The sequence below is a fragment of the Quercus suber genome, unplaced genomic scaffold, assembly GCF_002906115.3.
Source record: "Quercus suber isolate HL8 unplaced genomic scaffold, Cork oak 2.0 scaffold_1094, whole genome shotgun sequence".
Classification (NCBI taxonomy): domain Eukaryota; kingdom Viridiplantae; phylum Streptophyta; class Magnoliopsida; order Fagales; family Fagaceae; genus Quercus; species Quercus suber.
The window spans coordinates 37,060-54,958 of record NW_027070499.1 but is presented as its reverse complement, the minus strand read 5'-3'; the positions used below and the strand labels follow the sequence as shown (position 1 = coordinate 54,958).

Sequence of the window (17,899 nt, the reverse complement as noted above, 5' to 3'; positions counted from 1 at the left end):
GGCTCCAAAAAACATTATTGAGTACCTTGATTTTGATGAATAAAATCTTGTGAGAGTTTCCATGGCTTGGTGGTGATTCCATACAATCTCTAGGTTGGGAGGTCAATGTACTTTAGACTTTGATTGAAAGGATGGAAAAGTGGGGGATAGAAAATGTCAGAAGCATTGATGTGATGACAAGTGCCTTCCACCCAAAGTGGTATGTCGTGGGTTCGAGTCCATGAATCAACCTCTCCAAAAAAAATTGGGGTTAAGGCTGCTTACCCTATCACCCTTATCATACCTTGTAAAAGTGGGAACTCTATGCATTGGGTACAAGTATTTATTGAAAAGTATGGGGAAAGAAATGATTTTTGTTTGGCCTCACATGTTTGGTTGGAGGGATACAGAAGTAGAAGAGTGAAGCATGAAAAAGGAATATAACTTTCATTTGTTTGGTTGGGAGGAATTTTTTTATTGATAAATAATGAATTTTATTCTATCTAAAAAAGATCACCCAAGTATACAAACGGGAACAATACAATCAATCATGCAAGTTACAATAATCAATCAAATTAGAAACAGAACATGGTGATAAAGAACCCACAACAGACATCCAATCCAATATGGTTTTAAAGAAAGACAGCTTAAGATCAGGCAAATTTCTTTTAGAATCCCCAAAGCTTTGGTCATTCTGCTCTTGCCTAATACACCATAGTCTTCAATCCTTGTTTACTTTTATTTCATATTAAGTGTCATTTACCAATTCCTCCTTTGGCTGTTCTTTTCGTAATGTGTGTTTCTGGATATGAAAACGATGCTTTTTACAAAGTATTTGTCCTATTAGCATTTGGCATTGAACGATTGAAATAACTGATCATTCCTTTGGTTTATCTTTTAGGGGTTAATTAGATGACAGTTTTAAACTACTAAGAAGTTTTTTTCCAAATCAAATGAAACTTTTTAACATTGTGATACTGTAACAGGAGAAGATGTCTGGTCTAGCAATTAATTCAGTCAGTGAGGTCACTGATCCTATGTTGGGACTCCCAAATCCATCCTGTCAATGCTCGACATGTGGTGCCAAAGATTTAAAACACTGTGAAGGTGTAATGGGCATGTGATGCCAAAATTATGCCATGTAACTCCTTTTCCTTGTACTTTTACTCGAAATTGTACTAAACTATTGCTTTTATTGTCTTTTCAAGGTCATTTTGGGCATATTAAATTCCCATGCACTATACTCCACCCTTATTTTCTATCGGAAGTTGCAAAGATTTTGAATGAAATTTGTCCAGGATGTAAATCTATCAGGCGAGAACTATGGGTCAAGGTCAGGTACCTCACTCCTTGTGCTGAACAGTAGAACTGTTGTTTTGTTGTCTAAGTAAAAAATAAGTATGCTGTGTATTGCAGCTTACTGCTTGATTCATTTATATGATAGAGCATTGAATTACATTCACTATCATGAAATTTTTTTCCTATTTATTTATTATTTATCCTGAACTCATTTCTCAAATATCCTTGGTTTTTATTTTTTATTATCATCATTTTTTTGTAAGACTAGTTTTTAATTTTAGTTGCTAAAAATAGCTGTATCAACAAACCTATTGGGCAGCAGAATTGGCTAGGGACTATGTCTCATGAAATGGAGGTTCTAAGTTCAAATCTCCCCCTTCCCCCCTTCCCCTTGGGGGATGTTATATGGTGTATCCGATACATGATATCCTTTTCCCTCTCCTTAGGTCTAAAACTCTTTATATTATTTTTTATAAATAAAAAGCTGTATCAGCATTGACGTCAACTTGAGAGCATCTTGTACAGATCTTTTGGGTTAAAACTGGTTTTGACTTTTTGTAAGAACTGCATCTCCCTTTTCTACTATTGTAATGAAATTGAATCATTTGTCTGATAGGGAATCCCTTTCTGTTTATTATGAAAAAAAGAAAAAGGGTACAACCTAAGAAGCACAGGAATGGGTATGGACTGTATGGTATGATATGATATTTTATAAGAAAATACTTCAATTCTTGAAAAACTAGGATATGATATGGGGAATGCATACATTAATTAAAATTATTTATATTTATATTTTTAAGACATTGTTAAGCATATATAAGAACAATAATGGATAATAAAGTGAATCTAGGAGGCGCTAACTAGTTAAGCTATAAGTCTCTTAGTGACACACGTGCAGGGGTATCCCAAAAGTATTGGGTACAAATACATATCAGATACGGATACTCGCAAAAATGTAGTATCTGTGCTTCCTAGAGTACAGCTCAATTATGTTAGAAATATCCAAAGGCCCCTTAAGAAATTATGATCTAAAAAATTCAAATGGTTAGGATAATCGAATAGAGTGGAAAAAATTTAGCCTCCATCATTTTCAACAACACAAGTGATTTAGGAAAATACTATAGCTTATTGAGCGTAAGCTCATTAAAAATATTCCAAAATTATACATCATTTTAACTGTATAAAATTCTTTTATTTTGTACTGATCTATTGTGGATGATATATTTCTTTTATACAAGCTATCAATTACACATACGCCACTTTTTTATGGATTGTACTGTGGAATAGATTAATTAGCTAAATTGATGTTTCCTAGTTGTTTGCTTCTTGTTGATGGCGTTTTATGCTTGCCTAATCGTGCATGTAGCAGGGTGGAGATTCGGTATCTAGCCATAATCGGGCTAAGGGCTGCAAATATTGTGTTGTAAGTTTGTTATGCTCTTATTATCTTCTTTCTCTGGGAAAATTACATATTAAACCCTATAATTTCGGGGGTGTAACAAGTTAAACCCTAAAGTCTGAAAAAGTGGCAACTTAAACTTTATAGTTTCAAAAGTAACAAATTAAACCCGGAGATTTCAAAAAGTAACAAATTAAACCCTTGGTCCATATTAAATTCCAAACACAATGTTATTCCACTTAAATTGGTGAGATTTAATTTGTTACTTTTTGACAATTCAGGGTTTTATGTGTTACTTTTAAAACTATAGGGTTTAATTTGTTACAACCATAAATTATTGGGTTTAAAATGTAATTTTCCCTCTTTCTTTTTGCGCCTCTGTGATTTTAAAATCATGACTTCTGTAATAAATAGGGACATTCAATAGAGTGGTATCCAACAGTGAAATTTAAAGTTTCCTCTAAGGAACTCTTTAGGAGAAGTGCAATTATAGCGGAGGTAAATGAAAAGTTGCTCAAGCAGAAGAAAAGATTAAGGAGTTTGCCTGCTGATTTCTGGGATTTTATTCCAAAAGATGAACAGCAAGAAGAAAGTTGTTTGAAACCAAATAGAAGGGTTCTATCACATGCCCAGGTAACATTGCCTTCCTATATAGATGTCTCAAATGTGCATCCTGTTTAGTCATTTGTATTAATGTAAATATGTATGCTTATTTGTTATTTCAAATTAGCATTTCCTGAATAGTTTTTTTTTTTGCTTTGTCAATTCAATAATTACAACGGGGGAGGGGGTATTTGAATCCTGGATGTCTTTGTTGGAAACACTTGGAGGTGCTACTTGCGCTACAAGGTTCTTGGCAGCATTTCCTGAATGGTTGTATTTGGAAACCACGGTCATTTCTTGATCATTTATCAAACTATGAAACTCATATACTTGCATAAACAGACAGATACACATGAGCACATGTTTCTCTGGATGTGCATGTAACTTCCAGACAATTGTTTGTTCTCTTTTTCTCTTTCCCTGCTTCTCTATGGACACGAGAGTCTATTATCTCCAGATTTGCTTCTCACCTAAAACAATTTGCTGTTTATTTTCCAAGTGATCCTCTGCTTACTTATGATACATCCATAATCAATCTTGGATCTCCTGCAATTCACAACAAAAGCCCATTCATACAATAATTTTTGCATATCCTTCAATGCTCTAGCTCAAATTGCACCTCAAAATTAACTAGGTGTATCTGTAACATACTAATAGAAAAAAGAAAGGGAAATGCTAATTCATGCCCTTAGGGCAATGGTTAATAATCCATTTAAAGGAAGTTTTTATGGGAAAAGAAAAAAAAACAATTAATGTTTTGACAGTTTTTTCCATTTCCCATAAAAGTGGTGTCAAAACTTTCCTAAAATAGATTGTTAACCATTGCCTTAAGGGCACCCTAATAGCATGACCCAAAAAGAAAGAAGAAGAAGAAGAAAAAGGAGAAGATTAAGTATATGTTTAACTAATCCCTGTGTCATCCAATTAGTCTGTGCTAGTTTAGGTTATGTTAGTAATAGTATGTCTAAAAATAGTACTCGTGGCCACTGACTTGCAGTTTTCTCTAGATTCATCCATATTTACTCATCCAACTCTTTAGAGGTGGAATCTACCCAATGATTTGATTGTCTTTCTTCCTTTTATTTTTTGATAGGTAAAAATAATATTATTGGAAAGAGACTACGTCGGGGAAATAATATCTACATATGAATTGACTTTATGAAGGAGTGAATAGAGAACTAATGAAGGATGCTTGTATTTGAGAAGACTTGCACTCCACATCTTCAAAAATATGCCGATTTCATTTCCCTCCGTTTAGTCCACATCAAACATAAAGGGAGAAGATTTCAGATATCTGAGGTTGGTCCACAACCTCGCCACCCACATAATAAATCAAGAACGTTTTCCTGTAAAACCCATTGAACCCCAAACATCCTAAAAATAGAGCTCCATAACTCGAAAGCCATGTTACAATGAATCAAGAGGTGATCCACAGTCTCCTTGCTACAATGGCACATACAATACCAACTCACCATTGAAAAGAATATCTTGATGAGATTCTCAGCGATGAGAATCTTCCTCCGAGCCGCTGTCCACAATCTCCATATGGTCTTCCAAGGAAAAAACATAGGGGCTGAGCCTTGCAATTTCTCATAAAAAGACCTATTTCTCTTTAACTTCCATATCGTCCTATCATTCCCTTCCCTAAGGGGAGTATGAGAGTCTAACAAATGGAAAAATGAAGCCACCTCATCAATCTTCCAGCCTAAAGGGAGTATGAGAGTCTAACAAATGGAATAATGAATTCACCTCATCAATCTCCGAATTGTTAAAATTTCTTATGAATTCCACACGCCAATTCTTACTCCACCCCTCTACCTGTCTCTCCAATAATGATTCCATAGAAGCATTCTTATCCACGACAATTTCAAACAGTACAGGAAACATCAGTTTTAAAGGCTAATCCCCACATCAAATACCATGCCAAAATCGAATTCAACTACCAAAGCCCACAACAAACCGAATGCACCGTAAGAAATGATCCCCCTTCATTCTAATGCTCCTTCAGAACCCACAGCCATGAGTGCATCAAACAGGTTTCGATAACCATCCACCCCATTCCTCCCCATTTTTCACAATATCAACCTATCTCCAAAATTTTTCTCCTCCAACCTAAACCTTCATAGCCACTTTCCCAAAAAAGATTGATTGAAAGTGGTAAGTTTTCAAATCCCCAACCCTCCATAAGCCAAAGGAGTGCATACCTTATCCCATCCCACCAAGTGGTGCTTGAACTTCTCTCTAAACCACCCCACAAAAAATTTCCATTGTAACATCTCTGTTCTATTTGCTACACTAGTGGGAATGGTGAATAAAGATAAATAATAAGTAGGCAAGCTTGAAAGCGTGCTCTTTAATAACGTCAACCTTCTCCTTTAGATAAGTACATCGTCTTCCAACTAGATAAATGACGTTCAAATTTCTCCAAAATAGGATTCCAAATTGCCATTGATTTAGAAGAGGCCCCTAATGGCATTCCAAGATAAGTCATAGGCAAAGATCCCACCTTGCATTACAAAGTATCTGCCAGTTCATGTATATTCTCCACCTCACCCACCAGCACCATCTCACTTTTTCCCAAATTAACAAGTTAGTAACAGTCGAATATACAGTTGTGGCATCACACAAACGAATGGTTTCATCAGCAAATAAAAGATGTGAGATAGACAAACCACCAGCAATAGAATTTCCCACCTTAAAACCTCTAATAAGTCTTTCCTCCTCCATCTTCTGTAGCATTCTACTGAGAACTTACATGACAAGGATGAAGAGCAAACGAGATAAAGGATCCCCTATCTTAGTCCCCTAGAAGAGCCAAAAAAACCAAAGGGAGACCCATTAACCAAACAGAAAATTGGACTGTGGTGATACATGTATGAATGCACCCTCTCCACTTTTCACAAAACCCCATCCTCTCCAATAAATAAAGAAGAAGCTCCCAATTAACATGGTCAAGAGCCTTTTCTATATCTAGCTTACAAACAATGCCAAGAATGTGACTTTTGATTTTGCCATCCAATCACTCATTGGCAATGAGCACTGAACCTAGAATCTGCCTCTCACCTACACATGCATTTTGTGGTATAGAAATAATTTTATCCTGCACTCCTTTCAATCTGTTTGCCAACACCTTAGCCACAATTTTATGTGCTTCCAACCAAATTGATAGGTCTAAAATCCCTACCATTAATAGCATTGTGTTTCTTTGGGATTCTAAAATCCCTACCACTAATAGCATTGTGTTTCTTTGGGATTAATGCTATAAATGGGAATTAAGGGATTTTTTCGAACTTACAGTATTTATGAAATTCCTCAAAAACAGCAAACACATCTGCTGCAAACACCCTCCAACAGTGCTGGAAAAAAGCCATGGTGACGCCATCTGGACTTGGGGACTTATCCCCTTGAAAATTCACCACCTGAGTAATTTCCTCCTTCTCAAAAGGCGTTTAAAGCATGCGACATTCATCCTCCCCAATGCTAGCAAGATTAAGTCCATAAACCTTTGGATTCCATCCTGCTGTTTCTTGGTACAAGTTCTCGTAAATTGGCACAATCTGATCCCCCACTTACTCATTTTCTTCCTATACCACTCCACCTACTTCCAACACCCTCAGATGGTTATATTTCCTCTGAGAATTAGCCAACTTTTGAAAATATTTAGTATTATTATCCCCCTCTTTCGACGAAGTAGCTCTTGACTTATGTCTCCAAGATATCTCTTTTAAGGAAATAAGGCGATCCAACTCAGATTTTACCTGCTCTATTTGTCGCCTCTCTTCCAGGGAAGGCCATGCAAACATTCCTTTTCATCTAACTTCAACAACACTTCACCCAACAACCTCCTTTTATTAACCCCTACATTTTCAAATTCCATTTTATTCCATCACTTAAGATCCTCTTTAAGGGCTTTCAACTCAGAGTTCCTCTAAAAGAATACATGCTCCAGCATGTTTGAACTTTCTCCACAAAGCCTTCCGTTTTCAACCCCATATTCTCAAATCTTAATGGACTATTCCCATGTGCCATGCCCCCAGCTTCAATCAAAATCGGACTATGATAAGAAAGGAGGTGTGGTAGAAGCCTCTGTGTCACATCAAGAAACTGTTCCTCCCAATCTCCTGAGATTAGAACCCTATCAATGCGGGACATAGAGGGTGGGTCTCCATGTGAACAGTCCCCCTTCCAATGGTAAGTCCAACAAATTAAGCTCTTCAATAAAATTAGAGAACTCAAAGATTGCAGGACTGAATCTGCTATGTCCCAGTCTTTCAGACGGGAATCTAACCACATTAAAATCCCCAAATAAGCTCCAAGGTGTGCCCACATTAAAATCCTAAAGAGAGAATGAGATTAGAAGAGTTAATAAGTAAGTAATATAGAATAGTTAGTTACTATCCCTAGCATGCTAATCATATTAACACGTGTTAATGAAAAAAACACAAACTAGAATTATTTGTTACACATGGGGTATAGTAGAACCAATGAGATGAGGAGATTTGGGCCAATAAAATTAGCTCTATGGACATATAAACAATCTATTGTAATCTCTTTTCTAATCATTGAATGAAATTGCCAAATTATGGCTTAGATTTGATTGTCTTTTACTTGGAGGAAGAGACTCCCTTGAAGAGGTCTCAATTGGACCAAAGAACCCTTGAAACCCTAACGCCTTAACCTATCATTTAAAGATTCCACTCGAAGTTCCTTAAGAACACATACCCACTCTTGTGTTACTAACATATAAGGTTGGGGGGGGGGTGGGGAGGGGAGTTGATAGGAGTAGGTAATTAATGCACATTGTAGTAGCTTTTATGACAATCCCATTACGGATTAAGAAACTAGGCCTAAAATGACATTAACATATCACACCTTTGCCACAGCACCTGTACTATCTTTTCAAATCCTCATTTTTTTTTTACAGACCATGCTTTGTTCAGTTAGTTGATTTTATATTCAGAACTACTGAACTGTTTGATTTGTTTTGTTCTAGTGGTTGTTGCTACTAGGCATACTTATTCTTATGCTAACCTTAATGTCCTATGATACTCCCTTTATTATGATGCCTTATTTTTGATTTTCAGGTCCGATATTTGTTGAATGATGTTGATCTGAAGTTCATCGAAAAATTTGTTTTGAGGACCGATTCACTTTTTCTCAATTGTTTTCCTGTGACTCCAAACTGTCATCGTGTGACTGAAATTACTCATGCATTTTCCAATGGACAGCGATTGATCTTTGTAAGAATTCTCTCATCCACTGCTCTCCTTGTGTTGAAATGGCCTCAAATCACATAATCTTGCAATATTTATGGTTTTCTTATCTCATTTTCTGATTCTACCTGATTTATTGTTGTAGGATGAACGGACCAGGGCCTACAAGAAACTGGTTGATTTTAGAGGGATAGCTAACGAGTTGGGTTCTCGTGTTCTGGACTGCCTGAAAATTTCAAAGGCAAGCTGCACAGCCTCTATTTCTTCTAGTGTTTGACTTAGTGATTTTATAGATCATTATTTGTCTTTCTTATTTCTATACTTTTGATATGCAGTTATGCTCGGACAAGTCATCAAATAATGATTTGGCTTCTGCCCAACAAAAAAAAATTACAGATCCTTCCACCTCTTTCGGGTTGAGATATGTCAAAGATGTTGTACTTGGGAAGCGAAGTGATCATTGTTTTCGAATGGTAGTTGTTGGTGATCCGTGTATCAAGCTCAGTGAAATTGGAATACCATGTCATATTGCAGAGAGGTTGCAAATTTCTGAGTGCTTGAACAGGTGGAACTTTGATAAGGTGAGTGATTGGGCTGGACTACATTTCTTTGAGAAGGGAGAAGTTTATGCTCGCAGAAAAGGTAGTCTGGTTCGTGTGCGTCGAATTACCGAACTTCAAATGGGGGACATAATTTATAGACCTCTGAGTGATGGGGATATTGTGTTGATTAATAGGCCTCCGTCCATACATCTGCACTCCCTTCTAGCATTATCTGTTAAGGTCCTACCAGTAACCTCAGCACTTTCTATAAACCCACTTTGTTGCTCTCCTCTTCGTGGGGATTTTGATGGTGATTGCCTTCACGGCTATGTTCCTCAATCAATTGATGCCAGGGTTGAACTTAGTGAGCTTGTTGCTATAGATAAGCAATTAATTAATGATCAGAATGGTAGGAACCTTCTTTCACTTAGTCAAGATAGTTTAACTGCTGCTCATTTGGTCATGGAGGATGGGGTTCTACTGAACCTTTTCCAAATGCAGCAGCTGCAAATGTTCTGCCCACATCAACTTCTGTGGCCGGCAATTATGAAAGCTCCCTCGCTAAATAGTTTTGTTTGGACTGGCAAGCAATTATTTAGCATGCTTCTGCCCCCAGGCTTTGATTATGATTTTCCTTCAAATGGTGTTCTTGTTAGTGATGGAGAGCTCTTATCTTCTGAAGGATCTTTTTGGCTACGTGACAACAATAACAACCTTTTTCAGAGTCTTGTCAAACATTATCAAGGTAAAGTACTTGACTTCTTGTTTGCTGCTCAAGAAGTTCTTTGTGAGTGGTTGTCAATGCAGGGCTTGAGCGTTTCACTTTTGGACTTATACCTCACCTCTGACTCATACTCCCGGAAAAACATGATGGATGAAATCTTTTGTGGTTTACAAGAAGCAGAGCATATGTGTAATTTCAAACAGTTGATGGTAGATTCATGTTGGGATTTTCTTGTCGAAGTTGGTGAAGAGAAAGATGTTCCTGAAGTGGAACGTTTGTGTTACGAGAAGCAAAAATGTGCTGCACTCAGTCAAGCCTCTGTTGATGCTTTCAAGTACGTGTTTCGGGATATTCAAAATTTAGTCTACAAATATGCAAGTAAGGACAACTCGTTGCTGGTTATGTTTAAGGCTGGAAGCAAGGGTAATTTGCTGAAATTGGTTCAGCATAGCATGTGTCTTGGTTTGCAACATTCACTGGTTCCACTATCCTTTAGAATCCCCCACCAGCTCTCATGTGCTGCTTGGAATAAGCAAAGGGCACATGATTCATTCCTGATGGCTGATGATACTCCTGGACGTCCTAAGTACATCCCATATGCTGTAATTGAAAATTCCTTTCTGACAGGCTTGAATCCTTTAGAATGTTTTGTTCATTCAGTCACAAGTCGAGATAGTTCTTTCAGTGACAATGCAGATCTCCCTGGGACTTTGAACCGACGGCTTATGTTCTTAATGCGTGATTTGTACACTGCATATGATGGAACAGTGAGAAATGCATATGGGAATCAACTGATTCAGTTCTCTTATAACATTAATAAGGACAAATATATTCCAAATAGCAGCACTCATGATTTTGGTGAGAGTGTTGATGCCTATGATGCGGTAGGCGGTCAGCCTGTTGGTTCATTATCTGCTTCTGCCATTTCAGAAGCTGCATACAGTGCTTTGGATCAGCCAATCAGTCTACTTGAAACTTCTCCATTGCTGAATCTGAAGGTGCTCTCTCTCTCTCTCTCTCTCTCTCAACAGTTAAAATATGGTTTATTCATCATCTTGTTTTGGGGAAATATCTGATGTGACCTGCAATAGTATTGATCAGTCAATTGTTGATGCTGAATATTCAAGAATCATGTTAAATAAATTTTGTGAAGTTATTAATTTTTTTTTTTTTTTTTGGGATAAGTAATCGTATTTTATTAATTAAAAAATTACTTTATGCTCACGATGAAGAGCACATTGTACCTAAAAGAATTACAAAAGAATTATTCAAAAAATTGAGTGATTCTTTGAAACCTAGAAGGGAATTGCTATTTGTAAGACCCCATTCTTGGGACTAATCTACCAGAGTTCGAACCAGCAATGATTCCAGCTGGGCCTTTGATCTTTCTGTTTCTTCAAAAGTATGACCATTATGCTACCACACGAATTCTGTCACCCAAATAACAGATTGGCTATTGTCCTTGGTAACACCCCTTGAATCCCAAAAGCACTAAATATTAGACTCCATAGACCATATGCTACGTCAAAATGGATCAACAAATGATCTATTGCCTCACCACCTGCAACACCACGTGATTTTAATGATGAAACTACTTTTAAATTTTTTAATAAATATTAACCAAAACGTGCAGTTGACAGAATCTACTTTTATTAATGATTCCCCTCCCCCTTCCTGAAAGAAACGATTCACCTGAAGAGGTCTCATGTATTATCTATTTGAACTGGATTTTACTATTTACATATTCAAAGAGGTCTCAATTGTGTTTCGCTACATACTATATATAAATGCTTAAATAAGCTAACATTGTGCTTATTTTTTGTTCTAAGTGCCTTAATTTAGTTTTTGCATGTCTTACATATTTTTTAAAAGATTTGAGTTTCTTGTTATTTTCACTCTGCCCTTAAATGTGTGGCAAAAGGAGCATCACACTTGTATTGTATCAACCTTCTTAGTGTCATCTTTAATTATGTAGCTAAATTTGTGTCCGTTGTCTAGCTTAACAAATCTTTAAATCTAACTTGTAGTAGGGTGCCAAATTCTGCCTAACATGAAAGATGGATTATATGGACCTGGTTGCATAAAATCATGCGCTTTCCGTTTTATTTTCATTAATCTCTATGAATATTCTATTAGCTATTATATATATATGTATATATATATCAAGGAACATTCTGCTACTTGTAGGGTATCTCACATCACCAATAGACTGAAGAAAAAACGAGGTAATGAGTTTATGTGGAGTTGTTTCAGTCCAGCAGTGCATTCAGTGTGTTCAAGCCAGCAGCAGGCATTTTAGGTCTTGATTACTTAGTAATATGTTGTTGTACTATAAGTGATAAGTAAGAGTGTTGATAAGCATAGGCACTTATAACTAAATTGTGAGCTGGCTGCAATAACAAAATTCTGTTAGAAAGTTAGTTACAAGATGAAATCAGCCATGTGCTTAGTTAGTTGGGGTCCTAGCCTTGTAATTCATGTATGAATACCTTCTCTTGTGTGTAATTCAGTAGATGATGAATAATACAATGTGTTTTGAAATCCAAGAAGTGTTTCTGGAAGAGTTGAAAGCCTAGTGCCATTGTTTCTAACCAACTTAGTTCTTCTATCACTTATAGTTGCTAGGACAGATTCTTGGTGCGTCACCCTTAGCCCTTTGTTCTACTAATTGAGGTCATTTAGAATGGCTTTGGAAGCAAGGGCTCATATGCAGACTTCCGGAGATTGTATCAGTAAGGAAACCTTATGATAGAATTCTGTTTATAACTTTTTCTTCCAAGAGAAGGGCTCTATTAACCTATTATCCTGATTGATAAATTTTGGGGCTAGGGATTGATGGTCAGGTGTTTATCTGTTGTTGAACGATCTGTTTTGGAGCTCAAAAGTTAAAAAGTGTTATCTATATAAAAGAAAGCGCCAAAATTACAAAACTGAAACCTATTATAATTAAGTTGTCCATAGTAAATGGAAAACACATACTTTAATGGAAGAGGCCATCAATATCAAGATATTAATGAAAATAAATCAGAAACCACGTGATTTTATACCCTTAATGGGATTTTTCCCCGAGTTTCTTAATGTAATGTAAGAAACTCAGATAATGTGCTGCATGCTACAGAATCAGTCATACAAAATTTGCTTATCTCATTCTATCAGGTTTTCTAATCACCCTACAACATACTAGGTTTATTTTCATGTATCATGCATTGCGGTTATCCAGATTCTACATGACTTGGTCACTGGTCAATGTAGCCAGGTGATCTAGTAGTGTGTTGTTTCTTTATTCAGTGGAAGTAGGGTGTGACCTGCCTATGGACTTTCATTGTCTTGGTTCCTTGTTGGTCTGTATGCATTTTTGGATTAATAAATCCTCAAAATAGCGTGACATCATGTTTTAGTTGTTTAAATGCATCTAAAATTGTGCTGATCATCTCCTGTTGCATTGTGGAGAGGTGTCTAGGTTATGGGGTTTTGCTTTTAGATTGTTTGGTGTTACTTGGGTTCTACCCAATAGGGTTATTGATATATTGGCAGGTTGGAGAAATTGGTTTGGAAAGCACTCTTCAAATATTTGGAATTTGGTACCACATTGTATTATGTGGATTATTTGGAGGGAGTTCAATAATCTCATATTTTAAGATTTGGTGCTTCCCGGGGACAAGTTACTAGCTTTATTTGCCGGCACTTTGTTTGATTGGTCAAGGGCGTGGGGTTTTACTTCTAGGCAATCCATTCCGCATTTTTTGATGGATTATTTTTTTCATAATATATATATTTCTTATTTATCAAAAAAACTTGTGTGTTTTGATAATTTTTGTAATTCTTTTGTGATGTGGTTTAATTGTACAGAATGTTCTGGAGTGTGGTACGAGAAAACGTAATGCTGACAGGACTTTGTCAGTATTTTTGTCCAATAAACTTGCAAGACGGAGGCATGGTTTTGAGTATGGGGCCTTAGAAGTTAAGAATCATTTGGAGCGGCTAATATTTTCAGATATTGTGTCTGCTGTCATGATAATGTTAGTTTCCATTTCTCTCTTATTTGCTTATCTCCTGTTTTATGTTTTGTATTAATAATATTAATTGATGTGATTCTTTGTAAATTAGCTTTTCTCCACAGACCTGTAGCAAGACACATTTCAGTCCATGGGTTTGCCATTTTCATATATGCAAGGTAGTAAATTTGGAAATCCAAATCTTTTCTACTTTTATGCCAGTCCAAGATATGAAGAATAAATATATTTTCTTTCAGGAAATTGTGAAGAGAAGAGGATTAGAAGTGCATACAATTATCAATTCCCTTGACAAGAAGTGTAACTCTTCAAGAAAGGAATTAAAATCGAATTGTGCTGACTTGCAAATAACAAGCAAGTAAGCTGCTTCTTTTGTGTGACTAAAAGATTTAATTATAGTTACCAATGAGGATTTTATATAAGGTTTTTTTTTTTTTTTTTTTTTTTTTTTTTTTCAGCTTAGATTATTCTATCCAATGCTCCCAACTAATAATTTAGTTCCACGTGTTTAATTCCACACTGCAATAGCCTAAGATTTTGCCATGAGGTGAATTGCTTGAAAAGAAAATAGAATACTCTTTCATTTTGCCTTCCACCTTAACAAAACTTTTAATTTTTAGCATTCTTTTCTTTTTAGAAAAAAATTATAGTAATAAGTTACTTTTTTTGTTGTTGATAATTATGTGTTTAACAAGGTACATGCATTCATGTCTAAGTATTAGTTTTTTTTTTTTTTTTTTTTTTTTTTTTTTTTTTTTATGTGTACTAATCATTAATATTAAAAGGGAATTTATATGATTCTTTCTATTTTTTATTTCTGCTCACAATAAGTTGGGAGGGAGAAAGGATTTAAATTTGGGTGAGACTAGGGTCTCGGTAATTTATATGATTATTTTTCTGAGATTTATATTTAAAAAAAAACTAGCATTCCTGCTCAAATTTAGTTGCTTTTGCAACAATTGAAACAAAAACCAGAAAACACAAAAGCAAATTTAATAATACTCGCAATAAAAAAGATTGAAAATAATTATGCAGTTAAGTTGGTCAAAATAATTAAATATTTGAGTTCATTCAAACAATATGTTCGTATACTAAATTATATCTATCATAATAATTTACCTTTGCTCTCTTTTTAATAACATGTAATAATTTTAACTTATTCTCAAGTATAATACTACCTAATAAATATTATACGTGGACAATATTGTACTCAAGCATTGCACAGGACATCCACTAGTAAAATTATAAATCTGAACAGAATTTATTAGAACAAAATGCTGCATGGCTGTTTTATACTTTTACATGTAAAGCATATTGTAATAACTATGCTGAGAGTAACATTCATGTGTCTCTACTATGGATCCTAGCAGAAAACATCCTTAAAATAACATGCCTAGAGGAAAGCCATTTGTTAGGTAGCTTTAGATGTCATGCAGCAAAAATTTAGTGTTTCGTCATGGAATGTAGCCACAGCACTCGCTCTGAATAACTCTCTTTATTAGGTCACTTTAGATGTCTCAAAGTGAATATTCAATCCTCTGCCTTTTCAAGATTTCTTTTTCTTGTGTACTTCAAAGTTAACTTTATCTATAATAAATGCATGTAAATATTTGGAAGTCTATATACCTGTACATATATACATATGCATGTTTATGAATTGTGTTCACATTGTTTGGTATCCACTGGGCGATGCCAAAGACTGTAGTTGAGCTCCTTGCTAGTTGGCAAGTAAATTTTGGTCATCATCATAATGGTGTTATTTGGATGGCTGTCCCTCATTGTTTGATGTGGTGCATTTGGCTGGAGAGAAACAACTGGTGTTTTGAAGATTCTGAAAGGACTATAGTTGGTTTAAAACTTTTCTTCTTTAAAACTCTATCGGATTGGATGTCTATCATAGAAAGTCATTATATTTCTTCGGTCTATGATTCGATGGATGCTTGTAATTTATGTATTCGATTATGTTGGTCCCCGGCTGTATACTTCTTGTATGCTTGGGCGACTCATTATTAAGTTCTTGAACAAAATTTCCTTTACTTATCAAAAAAAAAAAAAAAAAAAAAACATATATACATATGCATGTGTGGGTGAAGCAGGGTCTCCAAATTGTGGTTGCACCCTATTGTGCCACGTTTCTCTTTTTTTTTTTTTTTTTTTTTTTTTTTTTTTGAAGGTTTATAGAGATTTTGAGAATCAATTAATGTTCTCATTGATTAAGTTAGATTAACACAATCTTATCATACAATTTTGACGTGGGTCATGCTAATTTATAGATTTTAAAAATATACAGCTAATAATCATACAAATGATTGTTCTTGGATTGGATCAAATTTTTCCGTTGTAGATAATTACTTAACCATAACCCTAATTTTGAAGAAACAAGAATCGGAAAATGTTGGTTTGATGCATATTTCTTATTGTTACTTTATCCAATTCAAAATCTGAATATTATTTGGGTATTGACTTTTTAACATTTGCTTATTATTTCCATGTAAAAACAACTTGTTAAGCACTTAATGTTATTACCTTGAATAAAATTCATTAGTTATTTATTTTTGTTAAGCTTGAATAACATATAGTTAGAGACTAAATACATAAAACTACAAAAAAATATCTTGTGAAACGCATGAGCTACAAGCTTGTTTTGGCACGTACTACAGCTACTGTTTCATGAGTATATTTGGGGCAGTAATTCATTTTGGACTTGTTGATTAAATGACAGGGACTGCTTTGAGACACAAAAGGAAGGCAATGATACAATTTGCATCACTGTTACAATAGCTGAAAATGAAAAGAATTCCTTACAATTGGATACAGTTAGAGGCGTGATCATACCTTTCCTTCTTGGAACAATTATTAAAGGTTGGTAGTGCTTATCTTATCTTGCTTCACTGTTCCATTGTTATAGATTAGACATATGCTTGATGTATGTATTGTTTTGCTAATTTGTCATTTTTCTTGATTTGATTTATTAATTCTTATTTCCGCACTTTGTAAATGTTCTTTAGGATTCCTAGAGATCAAGAAGGTGGATATTTTATGGAATGATCGGTCTAAAGTATCAAGATGTCATCATGGTTCTTCTGGTGAACTCTACCTAAGAGTTTTTATGTCAGGAGACTCTGTTAGAACAAATCTCTGGAGTTTACTTAAGAATTACTGTGTACAAATAATGGATATGGTCGATTGGTCACGTAGTCATCCAGATAATATTCATGATTTCTCTATGGCGTATGGAATAGATGCCGGATGGCAATATTTTCTCAATGTATGTTCTCTCTGCTAAGATTTTTTTTTTTGGGATTGTTGCAAGGGTGTGGTATTGCATTTCAATCATGGAAATTGTCACTTATTTTTAACTATTGCTATGCCTTTACATGTGCAGAGTTTGGAGTCTGCGATATCTGATACTGGCAAGTCTATTCTTCCTCAGCATTTGCTTCTTGTTGCAGATAGTCTATCAGCTACAGGAGAGTTTGTTGCCTTGAATGCAAGAGGCATTGCACAACAAAGAGAACATGCATCTGTCTCATCACCCTTCATGCAAGCATGCTTATCTGTTAGTTCTCCTACATGTTTGTCTTTATTTTGGCATTGTCATGATTATGCATTATAAAGAGAATAATCTATAGCCATTTAATCCATACTTGTTATTTGGTTCTTTTGTGCAGAACCCTGGTGCTTGCTTTATTAAAGCAGCTAAGGCTGGAGCTGTGGACGGTCTTAAAGGAAATCTCGATGCATTGGCATGGGGAAATGTTCCTTCTACAGGGACGGGAGGCCACTTTGATATTATTTATTCTGCAAAGGTAGATATTATGTTGTTCTTGCTGGTGATCTGTCTAATAAATGTTGGAAAATCCTGTCTCCCTATAATGTAAAAACCTTGAAATTTTAAAGATCCCATCCAAATGCAGCATATTAGTGTATGGTTAACATATGAATGTGTGGAGACCCCATTATATTAATAATAGGTTTATCTTTCCTTTTCTTCGTCATTTTTCTTTCTTGCATTGTTTTTGGGGTGCTAAACAAGGACTTCATGAAGTACATTTGATAGAGTTGTGATGGATCTGGTTGACAAGCTTTGTTGAGATGAACTGAACTTCTATACATTTAAACATTGG

General features: G+C 35.4%; 1 protein-coding gene across 6 annotated transcripts; it reads left to right on the top strand.

Annotated features, from left to right (window-relative positions):
- Nucleotides 1–937: 937 nt before the first annotated feature.
- LOC112003836 (DNA-directed RNA polymerase IV subunit 1) lies at nucleotides 938–17,668 on the top strand. Of its 6 annotated transcripts, XM_024036055.2 has the most exons (14): nucleotides 938–1,086; nucleotides 1,188–1,312; nucleotides 2,648–2,701; nucleotides 3,092–3,310; nucleotides 8,365–8,520; nucleotides 8,639–8,734; nucleotides 8,829–10,757; nucleotides 13,609–13,778; nucleotides 13,867–13,933; nucleotides 14,012–14,130; nucleotides 16,495–16,634; nucleotides 16,781–17,040; nucleotides 17,158–17,331; nucleotides 17,444–17,668. In XM_024036055.2, the coding sequence occupies exons 1-14, from the start codon at nucleotides 972–974 to the stop codon at nucleotides 17,651–17,653; spliced, it is 3,834 nt and encodes a 1,277-aa protein (XP_023891823.2). In that variant the 5' UTR covers nucleotides 938–971; the 3' UTR covers nucleotides 17,654–17,668. The 6 variants fall into 6 exon arrangements, with proteins under 6 accessions (XP_023891823.2, XP_023891825.2, XP_023891824.2 ...); XM_024036057.2 differs by lacking the exon at nucleotides 938–1,086 and having other exon boundaries at nucleotides 1,195–1,317; XM_024036056.2 differs by lacking the exon at nucleotides 938–1,086 and having other exon boundaries at nucleotides 1,195–1,317; nucleotides 2,645–2,701.
- The last annotated feature ends 231 nt before the right edge of the window (nucleotides 17,669–17,899 follow it).

Excerpts from the sequence above, each read along its gene's own strand:
- LOC112003836 (XM_024036055.2), top strand. The coding sequence starts at position 972 with ATGTCTGGTCTAGCAATTAATTCAGTCAGTGAGGTCACTGATCCTATG. Across the intron at positions 8,735-8,828 it reads ACTGCCTGAAAATTTCAAAG|TTATGCTCGGACAAGTCATC; the intron begins GCAAGCTGCACA and ends TTTGATATGCAG. Across the intron at positions 13,779-13,866 it reads GTGTCTGCTGTCATGATAAT|CTTTTCTCCACAGACCTGTA; the intron begins GTTAGTTTCCAT and ends TTTGTAAATTAG.